At 29.8% G+C, this 23,918-nt stretch overlaps 1 protein-coding gene across 1 annotated transcript in view; it reads right to left on the bottom strand.

Moving 5' to 3' along the window:
• The window catches only part of LOC113512553 (neural cell adhesion molecule 1-like), a 146,181-nt gene that overhangs the window by 6,241 nt on the left and 116,022 nt on the right, over positions 1-23,918 (bottom strand). The window contains exons 2-6 of the mRNA XM_031906919.2: positions 5,188-5,303; positions 4,507-4,705; positions 3,228-3,359; positions 2,692-2,853; positions 426-504 (exon numbers count right to left, since the gene is read on the bottom strand). Of these exons, the coding sequence (XP_031762779.1) occupies positions 426-504; positions 2,692-2,853; positions 3,228-3,359; positions 4,507-4,705; positions 5,188-5,303 (688 nt within the window). The remainder of the gene's footprint in view (positions 1-425; positions 505-2,691; positions 2,854-3,227; positions 3,360-4,506; positions 4,706-5,187; positions 5,304-23,918) is intronic.

The following is a 23,918-nucleotide window of genomic DNA, read 5'->3' as shown; positions in this document are numbered from 1 at the left end:
ATATACATATATTAATTAAAATGACTGATTTAAAAATGAAAATATATTTACACTCACATATATGCACATAAATCAAAGTATTCATTAAAGTTCATAATAATCGTAATGCACTATTTATCTTGTTCTTTCAAATAATCTTAAAAAATAAATTATGAATTGTTTTTATTTTTTAATATTAATTATAAATACTGGTACCCCAATTTAGACATACATAGATAAAATAACTTGACCTGTTTTAGGGAAGCTTTTGTATGCAGACTATATAACTTAAGTACTACTGTTTTTAATTATTCAGTATTTATCAATAATACTTGAGAATGGAATGGAATTTGATTAAATTTTATGAATAGGCCTTGTAGCCTCGAGCGGCAGCGAATTTCCCGATCACATAAAATAATAGAAATTGTTTAATACAGATTACTTACGTTTCATTCAATATCCCGTATACTTCTTCGGTCTTGTATAATGTGGATCGTGTCTCTGGGTTATACAAAACGGGCTTATCTGAAATTTAAAAGAAACAATTCGGCTTACATTTCTCATTTTTGTGCTATTATATAGTAGGTAGAATATTTCTATAATGTCCTAGCGTTCTAATCTAGTAGACATGAAGTCGGCTAGATTAGAACGCTAGAACATTTATATATTTTTTTATTACTACAAAAGTGGCAAACGAGCATATAGCCCGTCTGATGGTAAACAGTTACTATAGGCTCTGAACGCTTGCAACACTACGGTTGTCACATGCGCATTACCGACCCTGAAGAAATCTTAATATATCCTTTTTGAAGAACCCCATACTGTAGTGGGTCTCTAGGAAAAACTTTAGCAAGGAGTTCATCCCACAGCCTAAGCGTGAGGCTAAATACCCTGCCGATGGTGAGTGGTGCGATGATAAAAAGTGACTGTAAGCATCATTTCAAACAGTTCTCCAGAACACAATCCGTTATGAAAATTATGTCAACATAATTAACATTTTTGATACTTTTACCAGTGAAATGAAATTACAGTCAATACCAATGTAGGCATTAAATATAATAATTTACTTAAGTAAAAGATTATACTTTACCTCGGACCCATAGTCACCTCGATATTAATGTTTCTCTCAGTATAGGAAAATGTAATGTATGACAGTGAATGAGAAGAATAAAATAATTACGCCTCGGGAGTGGACTCGTGATATCATTAATTAGTTACTATGGCCGGTGTGACCCCGATCAAAGCATCCAGATAACCTTATATAAATGATCGTGTTAATTCTCATATATTTAACACTCAAAATTATTCAATGCGATCATCTTAAACCATAATCTGGTGCACACAGAGCTTTATTTATTTGCAAAACTGTATGGTATAGACAATATAGATTTATGTATGTTGAAGCACTCACAGTTTAGTTGTGCTTGTTGGTTACCGTGCACGAGGCAAATTCGAGTAATAAAAATAAAAGACTATCTAACAGCAACATTTCCTTCAATTTGGACAAGTTAATCCCTCTAGTACCGAATGTAACTACAAAAAAGAACCATATAGATTTTCGAGTGATTTTTAAAATGAGCAGGAAATTCGATGATCAATATACTTATCTCCATTATATCCAATTTCAGTCGTAACCACAGAGTAACTTGCATACTTATAAGACGATTTTAAAAAAGATACAAGATGTTGATAGGATTAGCGGTAGTGGATTAGCTAATTTTAGTGGTCAATAAATGGCTCGAATATATTTGAATTCATCTCAGGTTGTGAAGACTCCGTGTTAGCCGTTAGAATTATTATTAAGAGCAATTAATTCAAATCTTATACAATTTACAATATGATACGATACGAAACGGTAATTTGCTTTTTTATAGATTATAACGCCTCAACCAATCGTCATGAAACTTGGCACAAATATAATATTTGGCATGGAGAAGGATATATATTTATTTAATTATTTACACGCAGTTGAATGCACATTAAGCATTATAAAAAAAGGTGAAAGTGACTAATTAATGTGGAGGCAAAAGGCGCTGTCAATAAACATAAAATTTTACTCAGTTTCTTTATATAACGAAAGTGTAGCAGTAAATACGGATTAGTGCAATTTCCCATGGGAACCAGATATATGGATTTGTGCGGGTACAACTGAATAACATTATAATTTGACGTCCATCTTCTTTACATATAGGCATCTTATTTATTTATTAAAATCAGCGCCGGCCCTAGCTCTTAATCAGAGTAGAGCAAAATTGTCTTTAATGCCCTTTATTTCACGTAAATTCTACGTTAATTTTTGGGCAATATTACTTTCACTACCTCTCAAAATGCGCCATCAACATAGTTCCTTTGGAAATTGTTTTTCGCATTTGACTTTTAAGCGTCCATTGTTATCTGGCGTCTAGACCGCGATCGTTCCACTCGTTTTACCCCTAGGGTACGGTAGGCCGTCAATGATTATAATAATTAGCTATTACCTGCAAGTTTGCCCATGTAATTGGTTTGTTAATTAACTGGAGTAAATAAAAGCCTATGTCCTTCTCCATCTTATATGGTACGTGTATACCAAATTTTATAATAATTGGTTAAACCGTAAAACGTTAAGAGGTAAACAAATTCATTTTCACAATTATAATATTAATAAAAATTACTAATACAGAATATATTAAAAAAATTTAATGATTTATCTCTGAATAATACATAAATACTTACGCTTCACAAAGAGGTACACTGTTTTATCGGTATAATGAGATAATGCTTTTTGAGTCACTTTGCATACATATTCCCCGACGTCTAAGTGACTTAAGTTTTTAATTTCCAGTTGATAATTATGAGGTTTTACTTTTTTCATCACGTATTTGTCTCTATCAAAGGCTGTGAATAGAAAAAATAATGGTATTATAAATATTTTTAACATTCGTTCGTTATAGTATTATAGGTAATATATAATTTCGCTTTTAATGGAGACGAAATAAGAATAGAATGTGTCACCACTTATTTTTATGCTATTGGAAAATTATAAAAGAATAAACTATAGATTGATAAAAGAGAAGAAATAAAATATAATATCATAAGTAATAGAGTATTTTTTGTAATTTTCACAATGATGATCATGTCGATTACATTTTTCATAAGGTGACACCCGTCAGATTGTTTGCTGTTTTAAGTTGTATACAATATAGTAGAATAATCTTTTACTTATGCAGAGAAATATTATGATATGGTGTATTTTGTTATGTTAACTTTACCATCAATGGGCTTGCTTTCTCTGTACCATTGGACAATTGGTGCCGGATGACCTTCAGCTTCGCAGTCCAGTTTAGTCGATTTTCCTTCATCGCCTTCTCTGGTTTCATTTCTATTAGTTATATTTACTTTTACTGAAAATGAACAAATAGTTTTATTTTTAGTCTGTAGCGGAATAATTTGTACTAATTGATTGCCAGAATCACTGATTCATTAAATCATCTTTAGTAAATTGGAATATTTGAATACTAAATTGATTTATTTGTCAAAAAAAGTTTCTAGAAATAAAATATTTATAAAGTTATCATCGATCATAATAAAGATTAGAAGTTTACAAAGAAGAAACAACTTTCTATTATGAATCGAGAATTTTTATTTGAATTTTAAGAAGAAACATCTATTTTTAGTACAAATAATAGTACCTAGAGTTGATAGAGACTATAAAGATATCGCATTGATAGAAACGAGAATAGGTATGTTATGATCTGTTGTTCTGGAGAGCTTTCAAAATATGTATACAGGGATAAGAAAACAAAAACAATATACAACTAGCTGACTCAACAAACAATGTTTCATCCTCTACCCTCACACACCGGGTCCATTTTTTCTTATCGGGATGAAAAGTATCCTACTTCTTCAGATGGATGCAAACAATATATATTTACTAAATTTTATTAAAATAAATTGATCGGTTTGCAAATGAAACTTCAAATCATCTTTATTCAAATATACTTGTTTATAAGCACTTTTAAATCGTTATTTCTTTATATTTCAGAATGGAATTCAGATTCAGAAAGTTGTTATCTGTTGAGAAGAATCCGTAAGAAGCTCAACAGTTATTCTTTTATATCTTTGTTAACATTATTTAATTATTCATTAGTACAAATATGTGTACATGGCGGACATAATGTTAAAAGCATTCTTTCCCAGTCAACCATAGGGAATATCAGAATACTCGAATGCGGTTAGTAATTATGGATATACATACATACTAAAATTACATATATAAACAAATAAATATATATAACAAATATACTTACACATATATGACATATACTATATTATACACGAAATTGAGAATAATATAAAGCACTTACTGTTCGTGTAAAGTAAAAAAGTGAGCGTGAACGTTGTTTTTGAAAGATATTAGGTGTATTTATTTAAATGCACTATGTCTAAAGTTACAAGATCGTTAAAAGCTCATGCATGAGCAACTAATATCATGCACCATGTAGTTATATTTGCATTGGCAGAATGTAAATCATTAAGACGTATACATACCTCCAACGAGAATATCGATGGTTTCATTCAGATCTCCGGCTTTACAGGTCCAACTGCCACTATCAGATATCTTTATTTCATGAATTATAAGAGGGATTAAGATACCAGTATTTTCTTCCTTTCTTTCCACGTATACTCTGTTATTTTTCACTGACCGTTCTTTAACTACTCCACCAGCTGGATTTCGCCATTCTATGGGCTGAAATGTGATAAATAATAATAATAAAAAAAATGACAATAAAGACTAAGATAATTGGATTTTTAAGACGTTACGTTTATATTTAATAAAATATACAATTCTGTGTATCTGGAATTTGTAAATATAATAGCATTTGAAGAATTAGATTCCAAGAAAATATCAAATATTAGTATAAAATTTCCACTGCGGTGAGGTCGGATTAACAATTAAATAATGGTAAGGTGGCTTCTTAACTTTTCAAGTGACTTCAAATAAAATTTTTAAACGAATTTCACTTGCTTTATAATTTACATTTTTAAAATATTCATTTACATAATTCATCCTAACGTTTCAGTCGTCGACGTAAACCGTGATATTACGAGTATTATTTGGACCAACGATGCGGTAAGTAAGCACGTGTATGTTGTTTATATAAGAATAAAATCCGTTCATTGTGTAGGCACACAAAATAAATTGTAACTAAAGATATAAAATACACATACCCCTTCTATATTTATTGCTTTACAAAAAATAGCCTTTGTTTCTCCGGCGTTGAATACCGTGGATCTTGCCATTACTTGCAGCCGTGGCTCTGTGTCATCGGGTTCTGTTGAAGATACTGAAACAATATAAAAATATATTATATTTTGTATAAGTTAACATCTAAGTTTCCCAATTAAATTTTTAAGTAACTAATTATTGTTAGTAAAATTAATACATAGATTATGTTAGATAATATATATATATATATATATATATATATATATATATATATATATATATATATATATATATATATATATATATATATATATCTTAATAATATCTATAATCTTCTTTAGTCGTATTAAAAATAATATTTTGTTAACAAATAGCATCCATATTTTCAATATCGTTAAGAGAAAAAAACGAAGAGGTTTCTGTTGGTATGTTAATATTAAATTACTGCAATATTGATTTACTCATATTTGCTTAGAGCCTAGATAGTTGCGTATAGCGCGGGTTCAGAGATATTTTCCCCCACGAACGCTTAGGTTATGGAATTATTTCTTCAGAATCGGCATCGTGCGCGTAATACTCCTGGTATTGCAGACGTTAATAGGTAAGGGTAACATCAGGTAGGTCGTATGCTTGTTTGTCACTTCAGTGGTATAAAAAAATATTTACAAAAGACGCATAGTATATACTCGTATTAACAAAAACTGGATTATCAGGGTAGTCTTTGTTAAATTTCGTCTCACTAATTGAGTTGAGGAATAATGCATTAATTAGAGAATGAATTGACTATCCTCGGCAAACAATTACTTAATAATACGGCTAATTCTGTTAAAATTTTTGGCTTATTGCCTTAAACCTACAAAGATTTTAAAAGAGAAAATCATAACGTGAATACATTTCTTATTCCAATAAGTAAGAAGGAAATAAATCATTTTGACGCTTATTGCATTTATGACTAACAACCAACAATAACCTCTGAACATTTTCTTTTCAAAAGTACAAAACATTGAATATAATTAATCTGATTTGATGGGCACAAATCTTTCATGTCAGCACAGCAGCTATGTTTTGAAAAATGGAAGTAAATATTTTTATAGCATAAAAGAGTTATAAGGATAATAATGAAGTCACAGAGATACAAATTATTTGTATCTTTATGACTTCATTATTATCATTTTATTATCTTTTCTCCTTTTGTTTTTCCTTAAGTATTTTGTAGAATGGGCCATTTATAATTTGTCCCATTTTAACAGAAACGTGCATAAATTTTTTTAAGTTTCTCTTGATACTCGCGTGATTCCAATTTTGCATTATATATGTGTTTTGTTAACAATTCCTTTCCGCATGCTCGAATCAAAATAGTTTGTCCTTTCTATTTTTCAAATCACCGACACTTTTCTTCAAAACCAAATCTCATTCGCACTACTATTATTATTACGAAAGTGGTCCGCCAGTTTTATTCCGCAAATTATGCACAATGATCGCCGCATTTCGTTCGCCTTTATTCTATTTCTTAGAAATCCAACTCTCGTTACTGTGATTTTTGCGTTTTGTGGGGACAATATGGATTTATAGATAGCTAGCAACACTTTGTGGCTTCCTTTTTCCTCACAATGCTTTGTTATTCTATTCCCGTATTCATTTTGAGGTATATTTCCTATTCGTATTCAATTCACTTTTAAGATATACAACTGTAACTACTACTTATTTTTTTTTACTTTATTTATAAATTGCAAGGGATTTAAATGTAAATAGCAGAAATTTTTATTTTATAAATCTGTTTTAACTTTATCTTTTAGATTTTCGCGTTGCATGGTCGCATGGTTTATCTTTTATAAGAGACGAAAATTAATTAATTATATTATCTTTATTCACAAGGCTTCGTTATAGTAGAAAAGCGCAATTTTTTCTCAAAAGACTTTCTTCATGAAGATATTTGAATAGAATATTTTATCAGTACAAGATATTTAGTTTCGTTTAAAGTTAATTGCCTAATTGAAGGTGCTATTTAAATTAATAAAACGGACAGTTAATTAATATGTGTTCTATTTGTATTTTTTATAAGCGTTAACAGTACTGACTTGCATATCAAAATACCAAGGCATATGAAGAGATATTTCGGTTTTGGTGTAGTGAGCCTAAGGCTATGAGAAGTGGCCAAAGTTGATGCTGCATTAAGTAATGCCCAGTGGCGTCCATTAAAGAAATAACTTTTATGAATTCTTTAACTTGTATATTATATAGAATTGTAAGCATGTTATAAGAATGAAATTATGTAAAATGAAATTTATTACACTGTTTCAAGAAAAGAAAAATAATAAATGGAATAAGAGGGCATAAACTAATTATAAATCAAATCATTTCAGTTACGAGTATATATTGTAAAAAAAGGCATTTAATTACTTATAAATAATATTAATTTGTTATAGGTTGTGGACAGACTTTCGTATTAGAAATATAACATTCAATTTTTTATTAAAAAAAATCAATCAGTAGTAACAAAATCATGAAGTAATGATATAACATTTAAGTGGTTATCTCATATTTCTTCTTTTTTGTAATAAAATTTTTAATTAAACCTTATTTTTGTTACAATATAATTAATAAATAAATCTTATTTAATTTAGTTACAATTAAATTAATATGATTTCAAATTCAGCCTTAAAATGGTGCTTGAACTACGGAACTGTGTTATAAATTCGGTAACTAGACTTCAATCGGCTTTTCCATCTTAAGTGCACTAATGGATTCAACTTAACAGTATCTAAGTGGTTCCATTTAGAGATGGTGTAAGAGTAACTTAATAAAATGTAAATAAAATTAAAATAATTAATAATAATGAATTACAGATAGAAATAAGTAAGATCCAAGATTTGTAGACATAAATAATGTTTATGACGTAAAGGAAAAATAAAGTTAATGTGGTGGATATTTTTTAATATAGTTGCGGTAAATAATTTAATAGCATCGTACTATAAGGAAGAAGGTACTATAACGTATAAATGCAAAGAGATATTAAATATTCAATGAACATTCTGTAGCACCCATAATATCCCTTTGTGTAACTAGATGTAATACCAAATCATATATAAATAATAATAAATGTACAGAACAAATAATATCATTAACTGATTGAAAAAAAAAAAAACTTTTAACTGAATATTTTCTAATCAACCAGATATTTTTGTTGACTAGAATATACCGAAATATATCTATAACTTGATTTGGAAATGTTTTGATGTCTTGAATTACGAAAATTTTGTTTTATTACGGAACACTTGTAATTTTTTAATGAGAATATGATTTTTCTTAATTATAAGAATCAAAGTTCTAATACAAGAAGTCCAATAATGTAAATAATACTGAACCTCTTGTACACTGTTTCTTTTAATGTTTCTTTTGCCCTCCAGTCCAAAACACAATAGCTGCATTACTGTTTTACGGTAGAAAAAGGTAAGAAAATGGTAAGTATATTGGTTCTAATTATTGTAGTTCCTACTCTGCTAGAGTTATACAACGAAAATCAGTTGAATAATTGTTCGTTAACTAAAAAACTTTGTATTTATTTTTTATATATAACAAATATAAGTAATTTTGCATGAATCTAACCAGAATGCTAATTAATGTTATTCTTTAATCTTATTATTAAATAACTCGTAAATCGATTTCGAAATGTCGAAGAAATTCGTATTCAATATTCCGAGGCATATATAAAAACATTTAAAATGTCGACAACGCAAAAGCAACTCCTTTCGTGGCGCAGGTGTTCATGGCCGACGGTAGGTGCTTTCTATTAGATGGACCGTCTGCTTGTTTGCCTCCCTAACAATAAAAGAAAAGATACACGCCGGATATAAAATAGTTTTTTTTGTAGTTAAATAAAGAGGAAAAATATCGTGCTTAAAAGAAGAGAGGTATATAGACAGCTTTAGTATGAATATATTTGAGTGAATATATCATGTGTAATATATGCGTCGATACTTAATGTTATATGCTTATGGAAACAAATGACGAAGAAACTGGTGTTTATTTCCAGCAGTCGCAAAATTAGCTCCGTGAAGAATGTGAAACATTCGACACCGCCTTGAATTTTGTTTCTCGCTCGGAAACGACACGACAAATGACTGCGGTTCATTTGACGCGAAGTTGGGTAGCTCACTTATTATTGCTTTGTGTTCGTTATATATATATATATATATATATATATATATATATATATATATATATACATATGTAAAGAAATGTAATAGTAGTTTATATATCAATTAAGTAAGATTATTATTAGCTAAGATTATATAATTAGATATATTAAGTTATTTTGCTTCGTTTGAAGAGTTCTCTATGATTACCCAATGAAGTCTGAAATCAATATATTCTTTTGCAAACCTAAATATTTTATTTTCAATTTTCTAGGTAGCTAATTCAGTTAACCGGTGAATATATACTTGTATACCTACATTTTTGGAAACAGTCATTATTTTTGCATGTTATTTAGTGCTAACACTACCTAATGTTTCATATATAATATTTATAATAAAAGTATAATAATCCATACTTATATACTTAAATATTTAGTAAACAATCTTTGGAATAATTAAAATAACAGTGCCTAAAATAAACAAATGGTCAATATATAAATACTAGATAAATGTATGTAATTAAAAGACTAATATCAAAATAGAAGCATATTTTAAGAGCGTCTCTATAGAGCGGTTCTTTTTATAAGGAGAATTGAAAATTGAGTGTGGAAGACTCAAAAATATACTTTTGGTCGATCAACATCAGACGCCATCTGGGATTTGCCGAAAGGCTTTCCTGCCATATTACATCTTTCAGAAAGCGTCTGTGTGTACAAACTAGCATTTCTAGATGATATCGAAAACTGTCTATGTATATCGTGACTTGTATTAATATTAAATAATTCTAGTGTTAGAACTAAGAAATAAATCATTGTACTACTAGATGGAGAAAATTAAAAAGAAACAGATAGAGAGAGAGAGAGAGAGAGAGAGAGAGAAAGTAAAAGGTAGCAAAGAAAACAGATTCGTAGTATTGTAAACAATTTTTTGAACAGAGAATATATTATTTTTAAATATATACATATTATATATTAAAAACATCTAAGTCAATAAAAACAGACATACTCATAAATAGAAATATTTGTATGGTGTGGCAATCGAACTTGCGTTCATCAGAAGGCGAGACGGTGTGTTAAGTCGCTGCACCACTAGGGTAACTGCCTAAAAATGTAAAAGAGGAGATGGCAGCAATGCGATTCTTCTTTTTCTCATATATATGGTATTACACAAAGGAGACGATGAACATATAAATGTGTTGGTATTAACATATAAAGATTTATTGCTGTTTATTTAAATGTAACAGGAGTAATTGCGAACGCTCGAGATGCGAGTAATACCTGTCGAGATGATTTATTATGAGTCTTATTGATCTCAGCCGACAGTCTGCAACCTTATTACAAAATTTGTTATTACTTTATTATTGTTTGCGATCTATCTAAATGAGTAGGCAGTAAACACGGATGTAAGGGATTTCCAACGTTCTAATTAATTATTTCATCTTGATGAAAATGTGTAGTAATGTTCCAAAATGATATATTTAGTATAATATTATTTGGTATATTTTCTAGACCAAGTAAGTTAGAAGCAAGTCTGTTTTTCTATACATGTTACATCATTTTGTATATTAGGTTTTATGGCTAAACATCTCTTATTTTCCTATATTCTTTGTATATATTATTAAATTGTAGATTTGGTGGACATGAATCAATGTGGGTTCAAGTACAAAACGTGAAAGGAACTTTTTAGCTTATTCTATGAATGGTAGATATTCTTGTACCTATACTCTGTGCATCATAGTACGGTTGTATCATTTTAGCACTTTTTACTGTAAATTAAATATTTTGAGTCAAGTTTTGAAGTCGAAGTGCTTATACTTGATTCTATCTAGGAGTAGTATCACTTGCTATTTTATTGTCTTATTTTATTGAGAAAAACGTACTAAAATGCCATATGTTCATAGTCATATAAAAAAAAATAACATATTAGGAATTAAATATTATCTATTTAAATATACCTAAATATTATGTTATATTACTTATCTGAATAAACATAAATCGTATAAACTTAGGTGAATGTATCACGTCACTCGCATGCAATCTAAACATAAAACTTTAATTTACATATAACGATGCTGTTTATGCTGTGAAAATGTACAGTATAAACGGAAACTTCTAGCACAAGCTGTCACCGACTGTCAACTTGGCAGGTTAATACCAAGTTAATACTTAGTTAATTTGGCCTTACAAGTGCGGAGTGACGTGAACTTTGAAATAGTTTTAATGTTACCCAAAAGTTGTCCGGTACAAGTATCTTGGTGCTACGCGAATAGTTTATTTCAGGGCCGAGGTACCGAATATTTGTATCCTAAACGGATTTAGAAATGTTGCATGAATATTTTACATAGTTTTTGATAAAATTGTTGGCAAATCAAGTACTTTTAGGCATCAGCATTTTCTGGCAGGGGAGTTAATATATATTTAGATATAGAATAGATATCACCTTGTGGTGACATGGTAAGAATATATTTTTACTTTAAACAGGACTATAATTCTAGGAGAATACAGAGTAATGCAGGAGAAGAAAAACTCGAAATAAATCTTTGTCATTATACTCTTCTTAGGTAAAGAGGCCGGGCATATGCCTAGATAATCGTTTTTTCATTAATATACTAGCTTTAAGCCGTTAAGGCGCTAAGTGTAAATTAATAAACTCACTTTCACATTTAAAATATTAGTAAAGATAATCTCATCAAAACAAATGTAAAATGAGAGCCAAGTTCAATATTATGAAAATAATAGTTTAATAATTGAGATTTACATATTTATATATTTATATTTAGAGTAGCAAATGTTAAAGTTTATAACTTACAAGAACATGCAATATTATAAAATGAATTTATATAACAATTTCTTAGTACTACTACCATGTTTGCTACTTAATTGGTATTATAAATTCTTAAATATTAACAGGCAATTATTTACACAATGCATATATTTCACTTGGGATGTAATTCTACAAAAATTGTTGGTACTCACCATTAAAATTTCTAAAATTAATTTATTTTTCTACGTTTATGCTGTATAGTTTTATTTTTCGTGCTATTTTCCATATTTTCTTTTACCTTCAAATATTAGAACATATTAGAACAGAAATATTAGAACCCATTCATTTAAATTTTTCTTACACGTTTTCTGTTTATTTTTAATTTAGCCAATTCGTGACAATATAATGTGTTTAAGTGGTTGTATTTTATAGCTCTAGCTATTCTATAGAGCTTTCTTGTACTATACGATGAAACTATACAAAATTTTATATTTACATTCCCTTATTTCATACTTAACTTCATTATATTTTTGTTGATATTTATTATCAATAATTTTCAGTTTTCAATTTTTTTTTTGTATAAGTTCTAATAGTTTTGATGGCAAATATAAAGTTTTTAGGTCACCTGGAAGTGGGTTGGGTTTTTGATCTATAAGTCAGTCAGTGAGTGAGTCATAAAATGTCAGTTTTTAAATGTTAATATATCAACAATTTTTTGAGCAATAAACCCCCCAAGGGCAGCTAATGTTTAGCAGTAGACAGTTAAAGGCTGATATGATGATATGATGAACCGACACAGGAGTGAACGAATATCGAAATCAATAGACGCTTGCAAAAAATATTAATGAGTATTATAAAAATTGAAACGAATTGAGAATCTTCTCTTTTTAATATCACTTAAAAGTTATATGAATAAAAAGTATTAATAAGCCAGACAAACTGACGAGTAGGATTAGCGTTGAAGCGGCCATAACTAACTAGGAGCTTTAGGCATTAAATCGATTAATTTGCGTATTAGAATGAGTAATAACCGTCGGAGATGGTATACTTGTGAAATATAATAAAATTAAGAGCCTTTTTTCACACGAAATATTACCTTGATGAAAGGAAAAAAACCTTTATTTCAACACCGGTAAAATTTATAATATGATTAACGATACAGAGAAAAACTCATTAGCTTTTGAAAATTGAGATTTTTTTTATATTTAAGCGCAATACTTGTTTAAGAAGTAATCTATTATTATTATTGTATTAAAACTTAATGGTGTTTATAAGATTTGGTTATATGTTTATCTAAGATACATTACGATGTCTGACCTATTAACCGGCTTCAAAAAAGGAGCTTTCTCAATTTGACCGTATATATGCTTTTTATAGAAAAGTAAATTCGATTTAATTTCGTAAATGATTTTTGATAACTAATATCTTTTCGTTCTTTTTTACACAATTTAGAATGGTAAACAATCTGCCGGCTCACCTTATGGAAAGTTATAACCGTCGTCTATAGAAATGAACAGTAAATACCATGGACATAACAGAGTATATGTTGGCTATGATACTCTTTATGTGTTGCTATTCCTGAGGACTAAGATGTTATTCCTCGGCACCCTGTAATTTCATTGTTATATCCTATCTTTTAAATCGAAACATGGTTATGCAAATAAAAATGCCTTACGACAGAAACACGAATGGGACAAAGAAGACTACTTTTGTACAAAGTCTCTCTCTGGTAAAATTATAAAAGTCATTGGAATAAATATTAATAAAAGACAAATAATAAGGCAAATTCACACCAAAAGTATGGATAATTGATAATGTTGTCAGAATTGTGTAAAGAAAAGGTTTATAAAGAAATATTCACTAAAATAAAGCTTCAGTAAGTAAGTTCTCAGTACAACAACAATGGTACATTGTTTATCGACGAAAGAAAGTGATTGATTATCGATTGGAGATGAAATCGAGGGCTTCACAACACGAGTTAGGAGTCATATACTTTCTCCCAAGCGGTGCCAGTACGATAGAATTTTATATTACAGCTAAGAGGAAATAATATTTTTTAATAATATAATTTCCTCTATAATATATAATTATAAGACAATACAGCCTTATCAAAGTTGCTAAACTATTTAAAGTGGAAAGGAAAAGGATTGTTAGTAATAGAGATTAGCTGCCTTATTGCTAACAATATACCGTATGAGGTTGCCTTCCATGTGGTTTCCCCCCGAAACTATCTTGGTTAAATTTTAAGTGAACTCGTCACTATGGGTTCACACACCTGCTTTTGTTATCATCTATTATTTCTCACTGACGCCTTGCCAGCGCATATAGATAGCGCAGGATGGGTTACCATTCCATTATCACATTATTATCAAAGCTATCTAATGTTCTTATAACATTTTTAAGTAGAATATTATCAGTTATCTGTATCTTGATTACTTTCATCTAACTGGACCATTGATATTCACGAGATTATGAGTACGTATATATGTATGTATTAAAATCTTAGACAATATATTATAATCTCGTTGTGAATAATAATGGATTTTAAACTATACAGCGTGCTCAATGTGAATAGGCGGACTAAATGACAAATTACACAATCACAACTTTTAAGCTGCTGTAAAACCTCTGTAACTCGGTTTAATGAGAACAACTGAGACCGGCTCAATGTTCCTTTTCAACTTCAGGACGCGTAAGCATTTCTTGACGTCATTAAAAGATGTGAACCGATTAGTTAGATTAGATATATACAGTTCTAAAGTTACAATTTGTATTTAATTTATACTGACTAAAACCATTGTATTAATATCTTGAAATGAAAAATAGGAACATATTATGTTTATTATGGGTCACCCCTTCCTTTCCCGTGGGTGTCGTAAGAGGCGACTAAGGGATTTTAAAGGCGAAAGATGGGAAGCAGCATCTTTCCGAAAGCCTTACTGCAGTCTATGATTGCCAAAGTGTGGCCTCTTGGCAGACGGATTAGTATTTTGTTAGTAGTTTAGTAACTACTGACAAAACCCCTTAAAGGAGAGACCTCAGTTCAACAATGGACAATTAACTGCTGATATGACAAATAACGCATAGATCTAGAGTCTAACCATTTTTACTAATTTAATTATAAATATTTTATTTTATAGTTCGTGTAATAGATATGAATTAAATTCGGTACAATTGACGTTTGACATTTTTTTTACTACTAACATATAAATTATAATTTCGACTTGACGTTACAAAATATAAAGAGTCGTGCCTCTACACCTTCTTATAGGCACGTTCTGATTACATAACCTTTTTCTTTCTTCTAAATGTTACGTTTTATTTTTCACTTTGCAGAGGACCAACTAAAATTGATATTTGCCATATTTTGTTTCTAAGTTTGGAATGTCCGATATTTTACATATTGAACCGCTCCAAATACTTCTTGCCTTATTCTCACATACTGTTAGGCATTAGTTGATACTACTACCATAAAAAAATGAATAAAAGCATTTGATGATCAAAGAGTTGAGTATTTGTTTTTTATTTTCATTCTTTTTTAGAATAATAAACAAAATGTAATTATTGCCACAGAATAAATTAAAAGACTATATTTATTATGTACTATTTTGTTCAACGTTAAATCAATAATCATTATAATTATGTTATCGATACTAAAGTGAAAAATTGTGTCTAAAAGTTAGTAAGAAACTCTTAAACAGCTTATCAAATTTTGATCGAATTGGATTTGGGGGTTAGATCTTAAAATATTTTTAGTAATATAATCCAAAACAATGAAAAAATATCTGACTAAAATCATAGTAAATTAATCTCAAATAAATTAAGAAAGTTCGTGAAATGAGTTACAAAATTCAAAGACGCATGAAATGAGTTTCAGGATTCAAAGATAACGAAATTAAGCGACCTGGTGAGTTTTGCTATGGAAGTTGAGTGAGTTCAAGATCTTTATATTAATAGATGAAAATTGAATGGTAATTTCGCCTGCGCTGAGGATAATGTCAGGTCGGATTGCCTATCGTGAAGAATTCACCAGGAATTGACTATTATTATTTCTAGGGAAACCGTATGAAGGTCAACTTGACAGGGTATATTGTGAGCAATCAATCCACTAATTTCCATTGTTAACATTCCTTTCTCCCTGAGCTATAGGTGTTTTAATGTATCTTTGAAAGGCCAACAATAGAAGAATAATTCCTGACAGAAGTCATTATAGAGGAGAAATTTCCACGTTTGCTTGTGAAATTTATTTTTAATAAAAAAATATGATATTTTTCATTAAATGTACTTTAGCTAATAATTCGTTATGATCAAATTAAAATAACTTTACAAACAACATTGAAAGCGACACAGTGCATAATGATCCAGGTTTGTAAAATATTATGTTAAAAGGTTTATAAAATTATTGTTAACATATTTTTAATTTTCGATACATTACATCCGGAGGGCCTTACCTGGTCACTATAGATTGTGATAAAATATATTAGCTTACTTAGGAGTAATAGTATATTCAAGTGTATGAACATTTTCACACTTTCGTATCCAGTAATCTTAACTCCTCTAATTCATGTCAGTCAGAAGTATAATATCACAAATATATTCGTACTATTATGTATATATATTTAAAATAATGGATAATAATATATTATTATATGATAATATACAACACCTCCCTGCGAATCGACTGACACATTGTCACCATCTTGCGCCTCACTGTCATTTTCCGGCAAATGGCGCCGGAAGCGAACAATACGTTGTGAACGTTGATATTGTAAAATTACTGCTTACATAAGCGTAGGTAGTATTTATATATTGATTTTATACTTCATATTAAAACTTGATAATATTTTGGCAGCTGATTAAGAAGACAGGGATGAGGAAATTACAAAATCTCTTAAAGTAAAACAGCGAAAATTTATTTTCACACCGTATACGCAAAATAATACTTTTTTTTTTCTAACATTTCAATGGTACGAAATTGAGAAAGATTAAAAATAACGTTACTTTTGTCAAAAAATTAAACTGTTGATTTGAAAAAAAAATGCAAGAATGAGTACGGTACAACGCTATACAGTATATCAATCAGTTTTATACAATTTCAATAGTGTTTTTATCAGTGCTTAAAATAAAGAAATAGTATTTATTTAAGGGTCAAAGAAGACTATATATATATATATCCACCTATTTATATTATCACGCCAAGTCCCTTATGGGGTTATGCGTCTATAAAATACTCTATATCACGCAGAATTCTCTTAAATTACTAGCTAGTACAGTGGATGTGACATTGATTTTCCGATCACGTACAATCTTGTTGATTTGCTGTATTATGTTTCGGTTTCTCCATTTGGACAAAGGAAGTATCCATCGGCAATCTGTCTATTTCATATGTTGCCAATGACGAAGCGACAATATATTACTGCCTTGATTCGAGTGTGTATCGAACATTGAAATAACGAATGTGTCGCTAAATGAAATATCGACTGTTAGCTAACTCAGTAATTTGAATTTGTAATTATTATTACTGAGTTTAGAAAAACACTTTTTTAAACATTAAGCATCCTTTTAGAAGGTAACAGATATATTGTACTTTATATAAAATCGACATTAATCGTGAAAATCATGTATATTGACGAATAGTTTATAGGTATATTTTGTTTCGTAATAAACAGATCTTTACATTTAAAGAATAATTGTAGCTCGAATCACCACAAATTTAATATGAGATCAATGAGGGCTAAAAGACTAACTATTATATATCTATACATTATAATATAATACATATATATCATATAATTATCATAATATAAATAGGCAAAGTTTGTGAGTTTGGATGTTCGGGATAATCACAAGTACTACTAATCCGATTTTGAAAATTCCTTTACTGTTAAAAAGGTATATTACCTTTGTGTACTATACTATAGATTACTTTCAGTAAACACTAAAAATAATATTATATTGAAAATATAATTTATTACTAATAAAATATAATTTATTATTATAGCAAAAAAAGTCCTCGACATCATGTATCTAAGTTTAGTATAACAGCCGAAAAGATGGTTCTTATATAAAAGTATAATAAACTTTACAAACTGTTCATTTTTAAATCTTGACGCCAATATAAAACATGTTGAGCTGTTTAAAAGTTACACAATCTAATATTGCCCTTGTGCGAAACCGGGGCCGGTTGTATCGTATAATTGTGAATAATAGATTTGACTTAGAAAAGAAAAAAAAAACAACTTCAATCGTGGCAAAACTGGTCCTCTTAACTTATCCAGATAATGGATAAGTCTGTCATTGTATGTTAATTTTTATAATGTGTCTAATGTTAAGTATGTACACTAAAGATTTTGCTACTAGTTATTTATCAGAATATAGAATTGAGATATTGATACTGTGTAAAACAGGTAGGATTTAGATCTAGTTTCAATTAGATTTTTGTTCGGCTCTGATTACGTGTTCTGCCAGGTGACTTTTCACGCAATCTAATTCGGATCAAATGGAAATTACATTGAATAGGTGTCAAATATAGGGTAATATACTAAAATATTATAGATATATATATATAGACGTCGAGTGTTAAACGGTCGGTCAATTTTTATCTGACAATTCGTATTCTATCTTGTATCGCGGCGTACGAAAATTTAAAAGAATAATATTATTAATATTACAATTAATATATCAATTAATACAATAATAATTATATCTTTTACAATGTTAATACGATTTTAAAAGCACATTAGGTAATAAAAGTTGGTCTGTTTTTGGTTAAAGCAATGGAAGAGAGACAATCTTTCTATAAGTTTTTATGCAAGCAAAATTGGAGTATATTAGTTCTTAACAACTAAATGTGTACAGTGTTTTCAATCATTCACTGACTCATCATAATCTTGCTGAAACTGCTAAGATTAGAATTTTAGGGAGTTGATTATATTGTAAGTATGGTAGTAGGTATTTCTACCTATCTCTCTAAATGGCCTCGTTAAATTTTTGTGTTACTTACCTAGTTTTATTTAATAACTATATGCACTTTTTTTATGCAAATTAAAATGGAAAACAAGCTGACGGTCCACCTGATCGAAAATGGTAACCGTCACCTATAGACATGGATATAATAGACAGTGTATACTACTCATATAGTGTTATGCCACTGTACCCTGTATATGCTTATGCCTTTTAGATGTGTATGTAAATGAATGTGACTTTTTTATTTATATTCATATGGTTAGATAAATTGACGTGTGGTCCCGGCATAAAATGGGCCACCGCTTTCTTTCCCGTGTGTGTCGTAAGAAGTGATTAAAGGAATTAATGGTCGAGGGATGGGCAGCAGTGCTCCTCTTAAAACATCACTAGAGCCTAACTGCGGTTGCCAATCTGCCCGCCAAGCGTTACATCTACTGGAATAACCTCTCTTGTGAGGGAGACCAATGTTTAGCAGCAGAGAACTAACGGCTGATACAATACGATAGATATACACACCTCCTATCTATTTTCTGTACATACTACTTTATGTTGGATGTAAGAGATTACTTTTAGCGATAAGATCACCATTTGCAATTACACATTCTGTATCAATATTCTATGTACCCTTCTGTTTTGTGCGCAATAAAGTGTTTGTTGTGTTATATTATATTACTTCTCGAAATTCAACCTGTAAGGGAAAAAAGGGGTGGTTGTTTTTATTGGGATGTTGGTAAATTCCAATTCTAAACATGTGAAAAGGTGTGCAAATATTTAAATGGGAAAACATTTTTTTTTTCATGGCAAGGACAAAGGGTTTTTTCTGCGGATTGTGTTGAAGTTCTTTTTGTATGAACAAAATTACAGATATGAAAACATAATACTGCTTTTTATATTTTGTTGATTTATATATATTTCGTAAGAATAAAGATCTTATGCATGAACATTGAATGTAACAATATATTTTGATGACAAAAAAGATATGAAAATTAGAGGGCGTGTACTTTTTGATCCGCATTCATTACTAATACTCAAGAGAAATATTATATATCAATTCTTATTATATGTGATATATAACATTATGCATCGTTCATTTTCTTCTTCAAGACTTTAGTATATATATATATAAATATATATTTTTAGTATATATATATACCAGGTCACTCAGAAAGTATTGCGAGAAAAAGTTTTTATGTATGTGAGACTGACCAGTTATAATTGATTTAAATATATATATATATATATATATATATATATATATATATATATATATATATATATATATATATATATATATATATATATATATATATATATATATATATATATATACAACTTAGAATGGCAAACAAGCTGACGGTGTACCTGATTGAAAGTGGTAACCGTCGCCTATAGACATGAGCAGTACCATGGACATAACAGAGTATACTGTTTCGTCCATGATACCCCCCATGCGTTGCCATTCCTGAGGACTCAGGTGTTATTCCTCTGTAACCAGTAAATTCACGCCATATCCCACCCTTCAAACCTAAACACAGCCATGCAAACACAACTGCTTTACGGTTGAAACACGAATGGGACAGAGGTACCCAAGCAATCGACTTTTGTACAAAGTCTCCCTCTGGTGAGATATGATTACTTATAAGTAAAAATAGTTCTAAATTCAAAACGTCCCTCCACATTTTTTGCGAGCTCATTAAAATTACCGTATCTAAATATATAAATAATATTTTTGCGCTATGATTTTTTACGATTTTAGGTATCGCCTGAAATCGGACGAATCGTACGATAGACTTCAAACGGCGTTCATGGATGAAGGCTCTTCTAAGGCAACCGTGTATCTTTGGTATAATGAATTTAAGCGCGGTCGACTAACTTTGGGGGATGAAGAAAGAAGTGGTCGCCCTTTGACGGCTGTTACGGAAGAAAACGTGCTAGCAGTGAAAAATTTAATCCAAGACAATAGACGAGTTACATATCAAGAGATTTAGCATATGCTGCAGATTGGATCGCGAAGCCTTCACGAGATTCTACACGTGCATCTACGGGTGCAGAGTATAGTTTCACGCCGCACAACCTCACTAATGTTCAGAAGCAGGCAAGAGTGAATTGTTGCCATGATTGTAGAACTTCTGGTACTAAGAATAATAGTCAATATTCGAGAATTTGCAGTCGCATGTATACTAATAGACATATACAATAACTATAAATATGATATGGAATATACCGAAATTATTCAAAATTATAGAATAGCCATAGACTATTTTAATCAGTCGGTCAATCATTATAATTGTTTCGAGACAAAATTGCGGTTAAAAGTTACAAATAAATTTGTAAGAAACAAATGTACTGTCTATGTTAGTAATCAACTATTGATAACCAATCCGTGTAGAGAGACAGATTTGATAAGTTATGTCTTATTGAGCCGAAAAATTGATATCAATAAGGTCACGAATAGGTATGAATAACAAGGGTATTGTAAACGACTTAGCAATGAGATATTGCACACAGCTCGCGTGAAATAACGCACCATTTTATACGGACCCCGGAGAGCAGTCCGCATTTACATAAATATTCGTTTATCGGGACAAGTCCGTGATTCAAGTGAAAATTTTGTTCACTCCGCTAAAAAAGAAGAAGCCAAATGGTTGTTTATACGTGGGTCTTAATGTGACTTTAATGCCACAAGTTAGGCGTCAAATTTTCTCTAAACTATAATTAACGTTAACTACGTCGAATATATACTGAATTTTAACGTAAAGTAGGAGATACACATAGTTGAATGAAATTGAATTAACATTTAACTGAGTCACAGATCATATAGGTAAGTAGTATATAGTATTAAAAGGTATATCATAGAATATATTAGATTGTAACATTAAAAACATTATTCAATATAGTTTTTGAAGTCTCTTTTGAGCTTTGAAACTTTGAGTATAATTTGATAGTTGTCATTTCGTCAAACACTACATTAATAAAATAACGGTAATTTTTCAAATACATTATTTTATTTTTACTGTCTAGTACCAATATCTGCATCAGTTACAGTCCTAGTATGGTCCAGGATAAGTTTTAAATATTAGACGAACAAGAAGGCATATAAAATAAAAAATGTAAGTAAATAACGTGATTATAAAAATGGATTTTATTTTTTGGCTTGTGGATTGTTCTCGAGATAATTTATAGTATATACGTTTGAATCTCTCTCTGAACTCAAACGTATAAATCTCTTGAATTAGCCCCAAACCGAGCTGCTTTCCAAACGAAATCCAATTACAGACGACAAAGAGTAAAAATCGTGTGTTCTCGTCCTAGAGGATGAAATAAAATGGCGTCTAACTGCGGCTGGTATTCAATAGTTAGTACGCAGTCGTGACTTGAAATATAAGTCCGGGAATACTTTCATGATATATATACAGAGAAACAAAAGAATGTAGTTTTAAAATAATAAGGTTTTATATTTGACTGATATTTTGATACATATAGAAGTCATCAATATCACCTTTTACTTTACCAGAGGGAAATATTTGTATAAAAGTCGGTTGCTTGGGTACTTCTGTCCCATTCGTGTTTCAACCGTGAAGTAGCTGTGTTTCGGTTTGAAGGGTGGGATATGGCGTGAATTTACTGGGTACAGAGGAATAACACCTGAGTCCTCAGGAATGGCAACGCATGGGGGTATCATGGGCGAAACAGTATACTATGTTATGTCCATGGTACTGATCATGTCTATAGGCGACGGTTACCACTTTCCATCAGGTAGACCGTCAGCTTGCTTGCCATTCTAACTTGTATAAAAAAATAGAAATTTTATCAAAATCGGTTTAGTAATTTGCTTTTTAGATAAACAACTTGACTATTTTTATTAACAGTTTTATCACACTTGAAGCCGGTTTTTTGTGGGACACAATCTTTAATTATTCAAATATTGCATAATATTACAGCAGATATTGAAAATATCCACGCATAATATTTAAAAGTGCCACATGTAAATAATGTAGGTACTAGTAGATTTATTTTAATTTTAGGATTCTGAATTTAATTGATTTATCGTTCGAGCGCACTACACATACATAAATATTGTGCGTTTTGATTTAATAAAATAACCTCGGGAAAAGTGCAATTCAGCGGCTATCTATCAATAGCGGGCGGCCGCTAACGCTTCCATCTACCGCTGAATACATTAAATTTATTAAATAACCATTATGTATACACGACGATCTTTTTTTTTATCGATCTGTATCCGCACCTTTTATGATCTAAGTATTAAATCGAATAAATAATGTTGTTTGGATTTAGAACAAAAATATAAAGAAACATACATTGTTTGTGTTTACAGAATAATTTAAGATTTTCTTCTACAAAAAATAAAAACTGGTTATTTTGATTTAAATAGTTTTTTTTTTATAAAACATTTATCATCATTAATCAGTTCAGTAAATTACTGAACTGGTTTTCATAAAATTTTATGGAATCAATCTGATAGTATATCTTTTCAGATAAAATAATCTGAATCGGTTTATAAATGATGTACTTATGGCGTTAATAAATATAAAAAATACAACCGAATTGAGAATCTCCTCCTTTTTGAAGTATTTTAATTTTATAAGAACTTTTGAAAATAGTAAAACTTAATAGACGTTTATTAAGTCCTTTGTGTCATTTGATACCGATTCATTATTATATTGCATTAAAATTTTCTGAATTCTTATACTTGTACGTTATTTTTAATGGATAGAAATGGAATGGTTAACTCGTCTACGCTTTTGGTTTATGTGAGCGGGTTACCTGTGTGGTGAGGGAAATCAGGACAGGTAATTCACTAGAAATTAACCACGATGGTATTTATTTACACTTTATTATACATACCA

This window comes from Galleria mellonella, unplaced genomic scaffold (assembly GCF_026898425.1).
Source record: "Galleria mellonella isolate WM207_F2 unplaced genomic scaffold, CSIRO_AGI_GalMel_v1 utg64, whole genome shotgun sequence".
NCBI classification, from domain to species: Eukaryota; Metazoa; Arthropoda; class Insecta; order Lepidoptera; family Pyralidae; genus Galleria; species Galleria mellonella.
This window is presented reverse-complemented; position numbering and strand designations above follow the sequence as displayed.